Below are 13,474 nucleotides of genomic sequence, written 5' to 3' on the forward strand. Positions count from 1 at the left end.
CCGAGGTCGGATGCTAACCAGCAGCCCTGACAGCAGCGCCGGCACCTCGGCTAAAAATACACCGGCTGCTTCCACCTCGGCTTGAGGGAACCAGTTTTTCCCACACAGACGTGAGACTGAAGCTCGGAATTGGACGCGTCAGAGAGGAGAGGCGCCACCTGTGGGGCGGCGGGCCTCTGCTCTCGTCGGTGGTCAGATCTGTGGATCTGAGGGGGAATACTAACGCCAGCCTGGGCCTCCGGGGCCGCTGGACCCCGGGCCTGGTGTGGAATCACAAATGAGCGACTTTGACAGAAAATACATCAGCTTATAGATAAAAAAAAAATAGGGCTAAGGGTCGAGTAGCCGAGGAGGCAATGAATATAGAGGTTGGGGGATTTTCAATATGACAGGGGGTTGTTATTTGCTGGCAGCAGCGAGCCCTTTGCAAACAAAGGGCCTTTCATATTTCCTGTGAACAGAGACAGAGACTCCCATTAATCCCAGAGGGAGAGCTCATCGCCGGCTTCTCCTCCACACATAAATTACTCTTCTTCTGCCCTTCCTCCCATTACTATTCAGTGTTTACAGCATAAGGAATAAAATTAAGAGGGTAGGGAAACCGGCCGCGCGTCTCTACGATGTTTGGAACCTCTGGAACGTGCCCAGAGGCGCCCGCCAGCCCGCGGAACCCCGACGTTCCCCCGACGTTCCCGACGTTCCCCCTCGTGCCGTCTGTGATCAATTCCCTCCGTTCTCATTGGCCCAGCTGTTGTGTTTTGAGACCCACTGCGACAGGAGGAGGATGCGCCAGTTCCCTCTTATCTTGCACGGAAAAGTGTTCAACGGTGGTGCGCAGCTGCTCGTGCACACGTGCTCACGTGCACAGACCTCTTGGTGGTCTGATAGAAAGCATGAAGAGCAGGCGGGGGGGGGGGGGGGGGGGGGGTCGTTTCACCCCTGTGGCAGGAGGAATGGGAGGACGAGGAGAGAGAAGGAAGAGGAGCGAATTAGATGTTAGAGTCACACTGGTGCGTGCACGTGCCATCGACGCTGTTGCACGTTGCAGCCAGACGGCTGAATGGAGGTTAGAGACCAGGAAAAGCAACAAGGACCAGATTTTCCTTTAAGTGGACCGCGTTCCAGGTGTCGCCATTAAAAGGGATTTATTCAACTTTCATTCCAAACATGTCCACTTAATAACAGCGGTCAGGACTTTGAGTCCCTTTAATGTTCAGAAAGATCTAAAAACCGACTCCTTATCAGATCGGGCGCCCTGTCAAACAGCCGCATTCCTCCTCCTCCTGGTGGGAATATTCACGCCTTAAATCACAGAACCCTCGCGGCACCTCTGTGTGAGCGACCGCCGCAACATTTCTGTTCTAAAAGTGCCGCATTCATCACGATAAAAAAGGAATAATCACCATAAGTTTTCCAGAAGTAAGCCCTGAACACACCATTAAAGCTCATAAATAAATATCATTTCAAACACTGAATAATGAGCTTTTAAAGCCATGCAGGAAGGAACGGTGTGTGTGTGTGTGAGTGTGTGTGTGTGTTCACAAAGCCTTGTTAGTGTCGGCTGACCTTCCCCATCCCAGACAACAGTCTTGGTAAAAGGGCCGTGTGTGTGTGTGTGAGAGTGTGTGTGTGTGTGTATGTGTGTGTGTGTGTATGTGTTCAAACAGGTTCACTATTGTTTTTAATAACTTTAGATGAGTGTGAGTGTGTGTGTGTGTATGTGTGTATGTGTGTGTGTGAGAGTGTGTGTGTGTGTGTGTGTGTATGTGTTCAAACAGGTTCACTATTGTTTTTAATAACTTTAGATGAGTGTGAGTGTGTGAGTGTGTGTGTGTGTATGTGTGTGTGTGAGTGTGTTCAAACAGGTTCACTATTGTTTTTAATAACTTTAGATGAGTGTGAGTGTGTGTGTGAGTGTGAGTGTGCGTGTGTGTGAGTGTGAGTGTGAGTGTGAGTGTGCGTGTGAGTGTGAGTGTGCGTGTGCGTGTGCGTGTGTGTGAGTGTGATCAGCCTGATGGTCGATGTTCCCTGCAGGCCTTTGCCGCCCGCCTCCATGAAGCCAATATTGAGTGAGAAGCCGGCAGCAGCTTTCTCAGCGCTGGTGAGTTGTGTGCTGATAAAAAAGAGGAAGTGAAAGTTCCTCAGACGAACCGCCGGTCATTTAATTTAAAGTCCTTCACAACCAGCTGCAGCGGTTCCCTTTGACCGCTGGATTAGCTCATTATTGGGGCCAGTTTGCCTTTATTTTGCAGGGGTTTTCGCAGCAGATTTTCCTGGCGTTGCTAACGCCTCCGGTTGCTGCAGCAACATTAGCTCCATATTCCACCAGTTTGATCTGTGGGAATTCTCCGCCGCGCCCGTCTGACGTGCACTGTTTGATGATCTGCCTGCGCTCGTGCACCGAGACAAGGACGCTCGTCTGATTAAATGACCCGGCCGAGCAGGAAAACAGAGCCGAGCATGCAAGTGGGGGGGGGGGGGGGCATTTCCTCCTGACAAATTAGGCGTCATTAAAGGAGAGCGCTCGGCGTGGAGGGGGACCACATCTGGATCCAGCCTTCTCATCTGGACCACAGGTCACAATTATCAGCCTGGCTTAATGAGCTGCCCTTATTAGACTTTTCGAGAACATTTATACTTGTTTTATGTGCTGCTAAAAGGCTGCTGCTGTTGCCAGGCTATGGAAGCACGACGGGGATTTAAAAAAAAGGATTTCTTGTGGAAAAGTTATTGAAGTTTGCATCATGGATCTGAATGACAGCATTTGTCCTCATTCTGTAACGGCGGGCTGAATAACCAAGTTCTTTTTTTTATAACGAGTTCTGTCTCTGTGGAAAAAATAACAGCAAAACATAATTCAGTGATAAAGGAAAAAAAAAGGGAAAATGGGCAGATGGAGCATTTAAAATATGGGAATGGTCCCAGAATTCCCGTGTACTGTAAACAGAAGTCCTGCCAGTTCCTGGTGTTCTGCTGCCAACTCCAGCCCCACCCAGAGCTTCCCAGGACGTCTCCACCAGGACGTCTCCACCCGGACGTCTCCACCCGGACGTCTCCACCCGGACGTCTCCACCTGGACGTCTCCACCCGGACGTCTCCACCAGGACGTCTCCACCCGGACGTCTCCACCAGGACGTCTCCACCAGGACGTCTCCACCAGGACGTCTCCACCCGGACGTCTCCACCAGGACGTCTCCACCAGGACGTCTCCACCTGGACGTCTCCACCCGGACGTCTCCACCCGGACGTCTCCACCAGGACGTCTCCACCCGGACGTCTCCACCAGGACGTCTCCACCAGGACGTCTCCACCAGGACGTCTCCACCAGGACGTCTCCACCTGGACGTCTCCACCTGGACGTCTCCACCAGGACGTCTCCACCTGGACGTCTCCACCTGGACGTCTCCACCAGGACGTCTCCACCTGGCTACTCTGGGCTCCGCTGGCCATCTTGTCTGCTCCTGAACCGTGCGTGAACTTCAGCGTGACCACCGTGTTTGGCTCCGCCCCCCTCAGCTGGCACCACTCGTCCCTGGACCCCCGCTCGAGGTAGGAGCTTGACTGATTCCGGGCCTAAAATAGCCCACCCACTCATCGCCCCCCTGTTGCCCACCGGCGCCTGGTTTTTCCCTGCATGCATTTATCACCCGCGGTACATTTTTATAAGCGCTCTGCCTGAGCGTGCGAATAAATCCCCCCCAAACACACGAGCGTGCGCTCTCAAGCGGGGGGGGCGTTTAAAAGCACCGCTCCTTTTACCTCGTCCTCCGGATTCACTGCTGCCAGTAAACAGACGCTGGAGACGCGACCCTCTAAATGAAGACTGCGGCGGAAGACGGCAGCTGGGACGCGACGCCAGACGCCCATACGGACGCCGCCACATATTAAAAGTGGGGCTGGTTGTTTGTGCCCACACAAAATGGCCGCCGGAGGCACCATTTCAAGTGAGCGGGGGTTGTTTCGTGTCCACGCCGGAGATACGGGAGCCACCACGGAAGGGAGAGCTGCGACCCACAGTGCGTCACCCCCCCTTTAAGACACCCAATCCCAAATATGTGAACCTTGATCAGCCACCAGAGGACGGGCGCGTCTTCAGCGTCAAAGCTACCAACAACACATCAGCCATTAAAATGGTTTCAGCTGAACCCACATCAGGGATTATTCTAAACACAAGTTAGCATGGTAGCATGGTAGCATGGTAGCATGGTAGCATGGTAGCATGTAGAGCTGATAAATGCGCGGCTCCCCTCGCCTCCCACGAGGCTCCACTGGCACTGGGCTGGATTTCCATGAGCTTTATCTTCTCTGGCCGTGGTCGGACATTTCTTTGCATTTCAAACAAAAGGTTTCGTCAAAAGACCGAGACGGAACGACACAAACTGCTCCGGTAAACTGAAATTAGCCGAGGCTGAAACGCATTGTCAACGTGATCATTTTTAAACACTCCTGCACTGACGACTCCATTTGTTGCGCAATTTGCAAACAGGGCCAAGCCGCCCCTCTGGGAGAGAAAGGCCGGTCCGCTCTGGGATGGTTCTGGAATACACACCCAGGTACAGACCTGATAACGGTACCAGCCTCACTCATTACCGGGGAGGGGGGGGGTTTGTTTTTCCTTTCTCAACCTTTCCAGCCTTCCTGGCCAAGTCAAGCACGCCATTTTGGAAGAGTGTTAATCCATCAGCCATTTCCCACGCTGGGTCCAGACCCATTTCGGGGCCCTGAGAGGTCGACGCAACAAGACCCCGGCTGGCTGAAACGTGCCTGTAATCGTGGTAATATACAGCGTGAGATCAAAGCAGAAGACAGGCTTCCTCCCTGGCTTTGATTCACAGCCCGGCATGTTAACAAGCCCGGTCCAGGAGGATCCGACTGCCTCCATCACCACTGACAGGCGTGAAAGGTCAATAACCTCGGCTCGGAGCCCTCGTATGGTTAGCGATGCCATAAATTAATGGTTGAGGTCGTTATTCCAAATTCTTTAAGTCAGCCGAAGGAAGCTTATCTTCTACAAAGGTCACAGTGTTTGAACACTTCTTGTGAGTCAAGGCTGACAGAACCTCGGTGAGCCCGGGCAGATTGGCTTCTCGCCGTGGGTTTGGACGGGAGGTCGAGGGATGCCGGTAAATGGGAACCTCTGGCATGCTGCAGCGCCGAGGTGGATTCTTCTGTACATAATAAAACTGATCCTAATTCCGGAGGACATGTGATATATAGAAAAGCCCGTGTGATTCACTGTCGGTTTCTAGCGCCAACGCACGTTTTTGTGTTAATAACCCATTTGTGTCACACTTGGATGGACTCGCTTTAAATTTAGCATGAAATCAGAGCTACTAGATTAAAAGTAAACCACTTTCAGCGTTGGCGTGTTTACCTTCGGAACGCACGCGCGCATCCCGACGGCGTCTTGGTGATTTAGTGCGGCCGAGTGGCGGCGATCTCATTTCCATCCCATCGTGCTCGTGGTTCCAGGACGAGCGGCTACTTCTGCCTTCATTAGCCTCTCCGTGCTCCGCGCGGCCCGTTTGATAAACGTTATTTAAGAGCAGCTAATACATTAACGGACATTTGTCTCGTCACAGCAGCCCCCCCCCGGCTGATCCGCCCCCCCCCGGCTGATCCCCCCCCCCACCTCGTCCTGCTGAGCAGGCACCGCTACAGGATATAAAGTGGCAACACGCCGCACGCTCTTTAATGCCTCAGCAAATATCGACGACGCAGGCGAGGCGACGGGGGCTGCAGGTCAATCCCAAGGCAACGCCTCGTGACCGAGGTCGCTGGAGACGCAGATGGCGGCTCACATATGCTCCTCTGATGAGCCAGCATTTATGGGATGTTCAGTTCTTAAGAGACCGTTGACTCAGTCTTGGAGTGGAGCGATAAACCAGATTACGTAATCACGCGGACGCGGCGTTTCTCACATTCCCCCCCATTGTTGCACAAATAACAATTACATATTTTACTAATGGCTGCAATAATAAAATGAGCTGCAGTTAATGCGGCGGCTGCCGGAGGAACAGGCTGCAACAGTCCCCGCATTGCTCATTTAGGTCAGATCAATTATTGCGAGGAGCCAGAGAAGCTCTTCCCTCGTAAAGCACAATGGCGGCGGGGGTGGGGCTGCAGATAAAGGGACGGATCAAAGCGGCGGGGGGGGGCGGGGGGGGGGGGCGTCAGACGATGCATTCAGCAGCTCTTCACACGCCGGCGTCCAGCGAGGTGCTGCTGTGTTGAAATTGAAGCCCCCTCTGGAACACAACCCGCGAGCGGCGTCGCAGCACCGTGGCCAGCGAATGTGCCCCCCCCCCCCCCCCCCCCCCCCCCATCAGATTTCTCCTCTGCTGTCAGAGGGAATAATATCGGGCTAATTGAGGCGGCCTCTTCGGCCCAGCGCGATGTGAGAAATCTGTTTCTATTCTCTACAACTCCTCCAACACCAGCAACACCTCTATCTTCAAGCGAGCGCTAGCTTGACCCTGCGCGCAAAGACGTGCAGGCGGAGGAAGCTCTCTCACAACGCCGAGGCCGAACAAAGCAAGAAGCGAGAGAAGTGGCGCGGGGAGGGGCGCCCCTTCACGTGCACGCTCATGCCAAATCCAGCAAGATTTTTTGCTTTACTTCCACCGAGCTAAATAGAATGAGAAAAGCTAGCGCAGCAGGGACGCGAGCAGGGAGATGGGCGGAGATTAGGACAAAAAAGGGCTTTCCCTCTCCACAAGTCAGTCGCTGTGGAGCGAACGCAGGACTCCGCAGGACTCCGCAGGACTCCGCAGGACTCCGCAGGACTCCGGGGTGCTCAGGTGCTGATGCACGGTCTTCCAGGTGCGAGCTGGCGTGTCCTGCTTCCAGCGGAGCTCCGGTGAAGAACGGCAGTAACCCAGATATGAGACGGCATAAACGCAGGAAGTCGGGTCAATACGGCTATTTATACTCAGCCTCATTAAGCAGCAGGGGCAGCACGTCCTGGGTGTTCTCCGTGTCAAATAAAACGCGTTAGAGCCGGTGTTCCCACAACCCATTTCCCCAGAACGACCCCAGCTCCCCGGCGCTCCCCGTCAGGGACGGGATTTTGGAGAGGAACGACCGTTTTCTCGGCGACAGCCGTGATCGGAAGAGCTCAAATCGGTTTAACAACCGCTTCAGACGGAGGGGCGCAGGTGTGATGGCGCACCAAATCACCTATAAAACCCCGCCGCCGCTCCGACCTGCGTCCCGTCCCCGTAAAATGGAGATGGGACAACAGACGAATCACCAAGTTGACAGGGTTCCATTTGGCGTGGCGGTCCGAACCCGCCGCCTCCTGCTGGCCGGAACAATCAATCCTAGCAGGAACCATCTGTACCCTTCTACAAGAGGGGGAACAAGCTAATTATATTCCAAGGACAAACGTCACAAACTCCCACGGACATGAAGGAGAGACACCTCAGCTAATGTCCAGCGTCACAATCACACAGCCGGGTGCCAACAGCAGAGGGCAGGGCCCCCGGCTGATAAGAGCCCTATCAGCAGGGCTGACGAGAGGCTGTTAGGATGATGTCGCTGCCTCAGACACGCCGTCGGAGCGCCCGTCCCGACCGCTCGGGACCGTTTCCAGACTAACCTCGGCTGTCGTCAAGATCTGGAAGCCAAAAAAAGGAGAGCACTCCCATGCTTTAATCAAATCCCACTATTTAAAAAGACCTTTTGGGTGTTCCCAGCCAGATTCCTACTTAACAATAACACTTGACCGACCAGCACAATAATCTGGGTCATGGGGGGGGGAGTATGTGGGCTGATAGCAATAAAGAATAAAGCAAATTCAAACAGACAGTGAGACTTTAGCTGCGAACTGGAGCGCAGCCTTCATTACAAGGTATTGATCGCTGCAAACACAGACCCTGGATTCATCGACCTGCTTCCAGGGAAAAAAAGGAAAAAAGAGGGAATGGGGCAATGAACTGCTCCGACTGGAACTGCTGCCTTAGCAAACACAAATCGCACCAGGCTGAAGCTGCTCTGCTGTGGGGGGGGGGGGGGCATGAAACCCGCGTGGGCTCTGAAACAATGATTGGCAGCAGCTTCACAGCCTCCTGTTGCTCTTCATTTTTCCCCTCTCCGAGCTCAAGGACTTTCACATTTGAATGTGAGGAATGCCGTTGTTGGCGGCTGAATTATTCAGCGGCGCCGGAGACGCTGCCTGAGACCTCGCACACCTCAAACGCCCAAAAAGATCTGACGGCAGGAGCCCGACCGTCGTTCCGGCTTCAGCGTCATTCCAAAAGTTCCCAACTTATGGAGCATTTTATGGAAAAGTCGTGGTGAGATGTTCTGGAGAGGGACCCTTCCGGGGTCGCACTCATTAGACGTCCTCAGAGGTCAGAACAACACCGGGGGGGGGGGCGGAGCATTTGTGGCACCCCTGGTGACGGGGTCGGGACCCCTTTGACTGGTTTCATTCAGCTCCTCCTTACCAGTAAACCCCCACCGGTATTCCCAAATCCGTGAGCAGGAGGGAAAACAAGTGCGTTGCTAAGCGCTCGGCCCCCGTTTACAGGACAGGGTGAGCGGGGTCACGTCTCAGCAAACACCGGGGCCCCTTAAACACGTCTGAGTGGCCCCAGCTGCCCCCCAAACCACCGACGACCGAACAGAGCAGCACAACCACCCGAAAATGGCTTCACATTGGGGGGGGGCTGGGCCAAAACAATGTTGTGTTTGTCAGAGGGGCGAAGCAAAGCGGGTTCCTCGAAACAAACCCTGCAAGGAGCCGTAATTACACCTAACGATGGATTCAGTGGAAACTGGGAGATGCATATAGGCCACGGGAGCCGTCCAGTTTATGTTCCAGCCACTGACGGTGACATTAATTGCTTCAATCACAGTACTAAACTGGTCAGCTGGAAATTCCCCCCCCAGCACAGCTCGCTGAGCTCCAGACGCGCTCGGATTTAAAGGACTTGGACCGAGGCTAAAGAGGACCGCGGCCATGCTTTCCCTCCACTGTTGGAGCGCCAATAATGGTCCAAAATAAGAGTCTGTGGGGGTGGAGATGAGGAGAATGGAAGCAGAATAGGTGGTCGGGGCGTGATGGGGGGGGGGTAACAGCAGCAGAGCACTGTGTATTAAGCCCAATTAGGCTTTTGGGCTTTTCATTAACCCAGTTTTTTCGGAGCGGGAAGCCTCTGCTGAATAACGCTGGGAATGACTCACTAAATGCTGGGAACAGCAAAAAAAAAACACGGCACAATGCGTGTCAGCGCTCCAAAGCCACCGGAATTCTATTAGATGCCCGGGAGCACGCCACCCGCAGCTCCAGCCCACCTGAAATTAAACGCAATTTAGCAAAACGAGGCTCTTTATTACCAGAGTAAAGGGGAGCCGAGGAACGACTGCAAACATTTCCGGACTTCAGCCGCTTCCTGTCCATCTGTCCGTCTGTCGGGATGGTAATAACCAATCAGTCCCTGCATATCAGACCGGGTCAGATGGACCCGTGTTAGCTAGCAAGGTCGTGAGAGCAGACATTTGATGAGCCGGAGCCTCGCCGGGTTCAGGTTTGTGTCTGCTCGGCCTTTAACGGCTTCTTACATCACATATTTTCCAAAGCAATAGTTGTGCTTCCTGGTATCTCCACAGACTGATATTAAAACGGGCCCGTTTGGCCGGCTAATAGTGCAAATTTGGCCTTAATCTCAAAGTGTGAGATTAAATCTTTCATCTCTGATAACTAGCTGTGAACAGCCGTCGCTGAGCCCACAGGATGTCTTTAATTATGTGCATACAGAGACCGTCGTTTACACAGGAAGTTCCTCCATTTCCAGCTTCTGCGGGGGGTCAATGACAGTATCGACTTGAAGGTGACGGCCTAAAAAAAAGGGCTGGAATTCTTGGAAATCCTCCTCAGTTTTTACAGCTGGAGGAGCAGTTCAGGCGACAGCTGAAGTCGCACGTTTAGAATCCGGGGGTGTGTATTCTGGACCCGAGCACGTAGATTAGGATCACTCCTGGTTGTTGTTAGCATGTTAGCATGAGCCGCAGAAATCTCCCAGCAGCCAGAGATTCCCAATTATCAGAGTTAATGAAATGCAGGGAGTTTTCCAGCATTAGTGAACCACATGCAGCTCCCAATGTGTCACCTCCTGGTCAGGAAACCATCTCCGAGAGCAGCATGGGGACGGAAAGATTGAAAAACTTCCCAACGTGGGGGCTTTGTCTTCCAAAACGCGCCGGGAGAGCTGTTCATTAGAGGATGCAGTTCCATTACCATCGTCACAATGACACAGGAATGCCCCCTCTGTCAAGGAAATCTTCACAGAGCAACAGCTCACTGGGGGAGGGGGAGGCAGAGAGAGGGGGGCAAACAAAAGGGAACCCGATTACCCCCGGTCACGGCTCATCCACGAGCCACAAGAGGGAAATCCATCACCTGTGGGATCAAACAGAAACTCGTGCAGGAGGTGCGGCCCAGTGAAAGCTGCACCCCCCCATGGAAGCGCTCTCCTTCCTCCCTCCCTCGTTTCCTAGACATTGAGGGGCCCCCGCCCCCGCCGCCGTGACTCACACCGACAGCGGCGTGCAAGTTTTGAGCGCACGCTGTGAAACCCAGCATAAGCGCGGAGGCATTCTGGTCCAGATGACCTCAGGCTCCGCTGTCTCTGATGGCACGCCGGTGATATATTCCAGCCTTTACGGCTCTCCGCGGGCCCGCGCACCGCCGCCGCTTCCTCGTTTCGCCCTCGTTAAAATTCAGGAGAAGCAACACCAACTGCTCACAAACGTATTTGTCACCTTCTTAGTTGCAAGATTAGTCACAATTGCTTGAAACAGGCACTATGAGGGATCCTCAACCCTCCTCACTATCGAGTGTGGCGAGCAGCGCGGCACTATTAGCACGCCGCCCTAATTGGAGCCCTTGGGCGGCGAACTCGGTCAGAAACAGGAGGAAATGCAGGCGGCGTATGGCTCAAACCTGTCAGGAAGTGCTATCAAAGCAGGAAAAGAGGTTGAGACCTGACTGGTACTGTAAGGAATCGATGCCCCACCGCCAGGCATCGGATGTTTAATAGCCGGGCTGTTTGCCTGATTAAAGTTGCATAAGTATTTAACTCTGCGTGCCATTGATTTTCATTCGCCGCCATTCAAAATGCCCCCAGTGAATCAACAAGGCCCTCGTCTCGTGTTCATCAGAAACCCCCCCCCCCCCAACGTCTGGCCGCCATACATCACGCAGCGTTAGCATGTCAGCGGCACGGATGAAAGCTCTGGAAAGTTGAGCGGCGCGGCACGCCACCCCGGGAAAACTAATGCTTTAAATGTGCCGGGGTTGTTCTGATCCTCCTTCAGATGTAAAACACAGAGGCGAGCGTGCACGTCTGACACAGCCGCCGACGCACGCACGCACGCACACACGCACGCACAACAGGCAGGAACGCTGCGCCACTCACCGTGGAAGAGGGGCCGGCCTTCCTCGACGGTATCCGGCAGCACAACCTTGTACGTGTCTTCCGAGAAGCCCGGCTTGCATGGTGGGGCGCCCCTGCCCTCTGCTGCAATCTGGAATGGTAGGAGGGGGGGGGGGGGGTGACTCATAAATCAACCTGCAAAAAAAAGCACTCTGTTGCCCCCCCCCCCCCCCCCGCCCCCCAAAACCTCTTGGTCATGTTCTGAAATCCCCACAGTCGTACAAAAGCATCTGTTGTTTTTATAGCAGGGGCTGCAATTAGGATAATGAGGCCAAAAGGGTTAAGCATTAGCCAGAAAGCATGGCCAGGCAAGAACAAGCCCCATTTGTCCCCCCCCCCCCCACTCCCCACCGGAGGGGCCCGGGCACAGGGGAGAGTTAAGGCCGACCCTTCCCGGGCAGTTCCTTTAATCGACACACTACACTTGACATGACCGGCTCGGAAGGAACGGGAATATCAACCTTCTCAGGGAAGAAAAAGCACCGACTGGGATCGACTGACCTCATTTTGGAGAGGGAAGGGGGGGGGGGGGGGTGAGTGAGGGGGGGCTGTGGTTTCTGTGGGATAAACAAGGTGAAAGCCTAAAGTTGTGCACAGGCCGTGCACGACTGGAGCAAACACTCTGGTTACCAGCTCCGTCCAAATTAACTACATCATCCTCCCGCTGGGGGGGGGGGGGGGCCTGGCCCCGGTGCCTGCCTGGCACTCTGAAAATAAAGGAAAAGGATCCGTGCCTTTCCCAATCACTGGAATTTAAATGGAAAACGCTGGCAGACCGGGAGGAGGAGCGAGGCCGGAATTCTAGTCTGTTACAGCAAGGACACCGAGGGGGGGGGGACATGTCCCCCAATTAGTGATAAGAGAGACGCCGAGCTGTCCAACAACCACCCGACCTCTGCGCATGGGTCGCCGGGGCCCCCGGTCGGTGTGGTGGGGTTTAAGAGACAACCAGAACCGTCCCGTGGCTCCGCTCCCGAACACGTCCGGGATGCGCTGACCGCCGCCGGTCCAAAAAGAAGATGGACGCAGCTGCGTTAGTGGGGAACTTAAAAGTCAGCACGAGCGAGCGCAAACTGGCTTCATGTCGGCAAGAACCGGCCCAACTTCCCGACAAGAGGAGCCCGCACGGAGCCGCTCCGGCCCGGCTCCGTGCGTGCGCGACGCGAACCCATTAACGCTTGATTTAATTGTGCGTAGCTAGCATAATGAAGCCAGCTTAGCTAGGGAGGCGGGCGGGCGGCGGACCCGGTACAGTCCCAGCCCGCTTTGGACCCACAACGCCACGGTCAAAGTGCCCGCTCGGAACCCTCGGTTCGGGCGTCCAACTCGGCGACCGCAGGAGCACCAGCCGCCGAAGTGTCCGGTGGAAGTCCGCTTACCTGCAGTCCGACCAGGACCGCCAGCAGGAAGAGCCCGCTGCCCGCGTGGAGGGAGAACATCGGCGCGCCGCTTTAATCCCCGGCTTCGGGATCCCGGAGAACAGTCTCTTGTCGTTCGAAGACGAAGCGCAGAATATCCGTGTGGCTCAAGAAAAAGTCCCTGTGCGACAAAGACGGGAGCGGCGTCGGCGGAGAGCAGCCTGGCGGTCGGTGTATCCAGTCAGCAGTGACGGAGAGCAGCGCCTGGTACTGAAGCTGCTGCTCCCTCCCATCCAGCCCAGCCAATGACTCCCGCACCCAGACACAAAAACCAGCCCACCCCGCTCTGTCTCCCCCTGCTGGCCGCGGAGAGAACTACACCTCCGGGGAGCGCGGGGACGGGAGAGGGGCCCGGCTCCGGGAGAGGGGCCCTGCTCCGGGAGAGGGGCCTTGCTCCGGGAGTGGGGCCCTGCGGTAGAGGGGCTCGGCTCCGGGAGGGGGGCTCTGCTCCACGGACGGTGGAAGAACGACGCTGCCTTGTTGTCATTTGTAAATCAGAAATATTCCTCCTCAAACACCACTTAGGCTATTGTCAAAATAAGGAGCGCAGATTAAAGTGCTCTGAATGCGGAATGAGCTTCCACAGAGGGGAAACGTCTGGGTTCGTCAATTTAT

General features: G+C 54.9%; 1 protein-coding gene across 1 annotated transcript in view; it reads right to left on the bottom strand.

The window, feature by feature from the left end:
- LOC101064737 (cadherin-2) overlaps window positions 1–13,111 on the bottom strand; it is a 43,061-nt gene extending 29,950 nt beyond the window's left edge. The window contains exons 1-2 of the mRNA XM_029832399.1: window positions 12,821–13,111; window positions 11,424–11,532 (exon numbers count right to left, since the gene is read on the bottom strand). Coding sequence (XP_029688259.1) covers window positions 11,424–11,532; window positions 12,821–12,880 — 169 coding nt within the window. The 5' untranslated portion in view covers window positions 12,881–13,111. The remainder of the gene's footprint in view (window positions 1–11,423; window positions 11,533–12,820) is intronic.
- Window positions 13,112–13,474: the final 363 nt, after the last annotated feature.

This window comes from Takifugu rubripes, unplaced genomic scaffold (genome assembly GCF_901000725.2).
Source record: "Takifugu rubripes unplaced genomic scaffold, fTakRub1.2, whole genome shotgun sequence".
In the NCBI taxonomy this organism is placed as follows: Eukaryota; Metazoa; Chordata; class Actinopteri; order Tetraodontiformes; family Tetraodontidae; genus Takifugu; species Takifugu rubripes.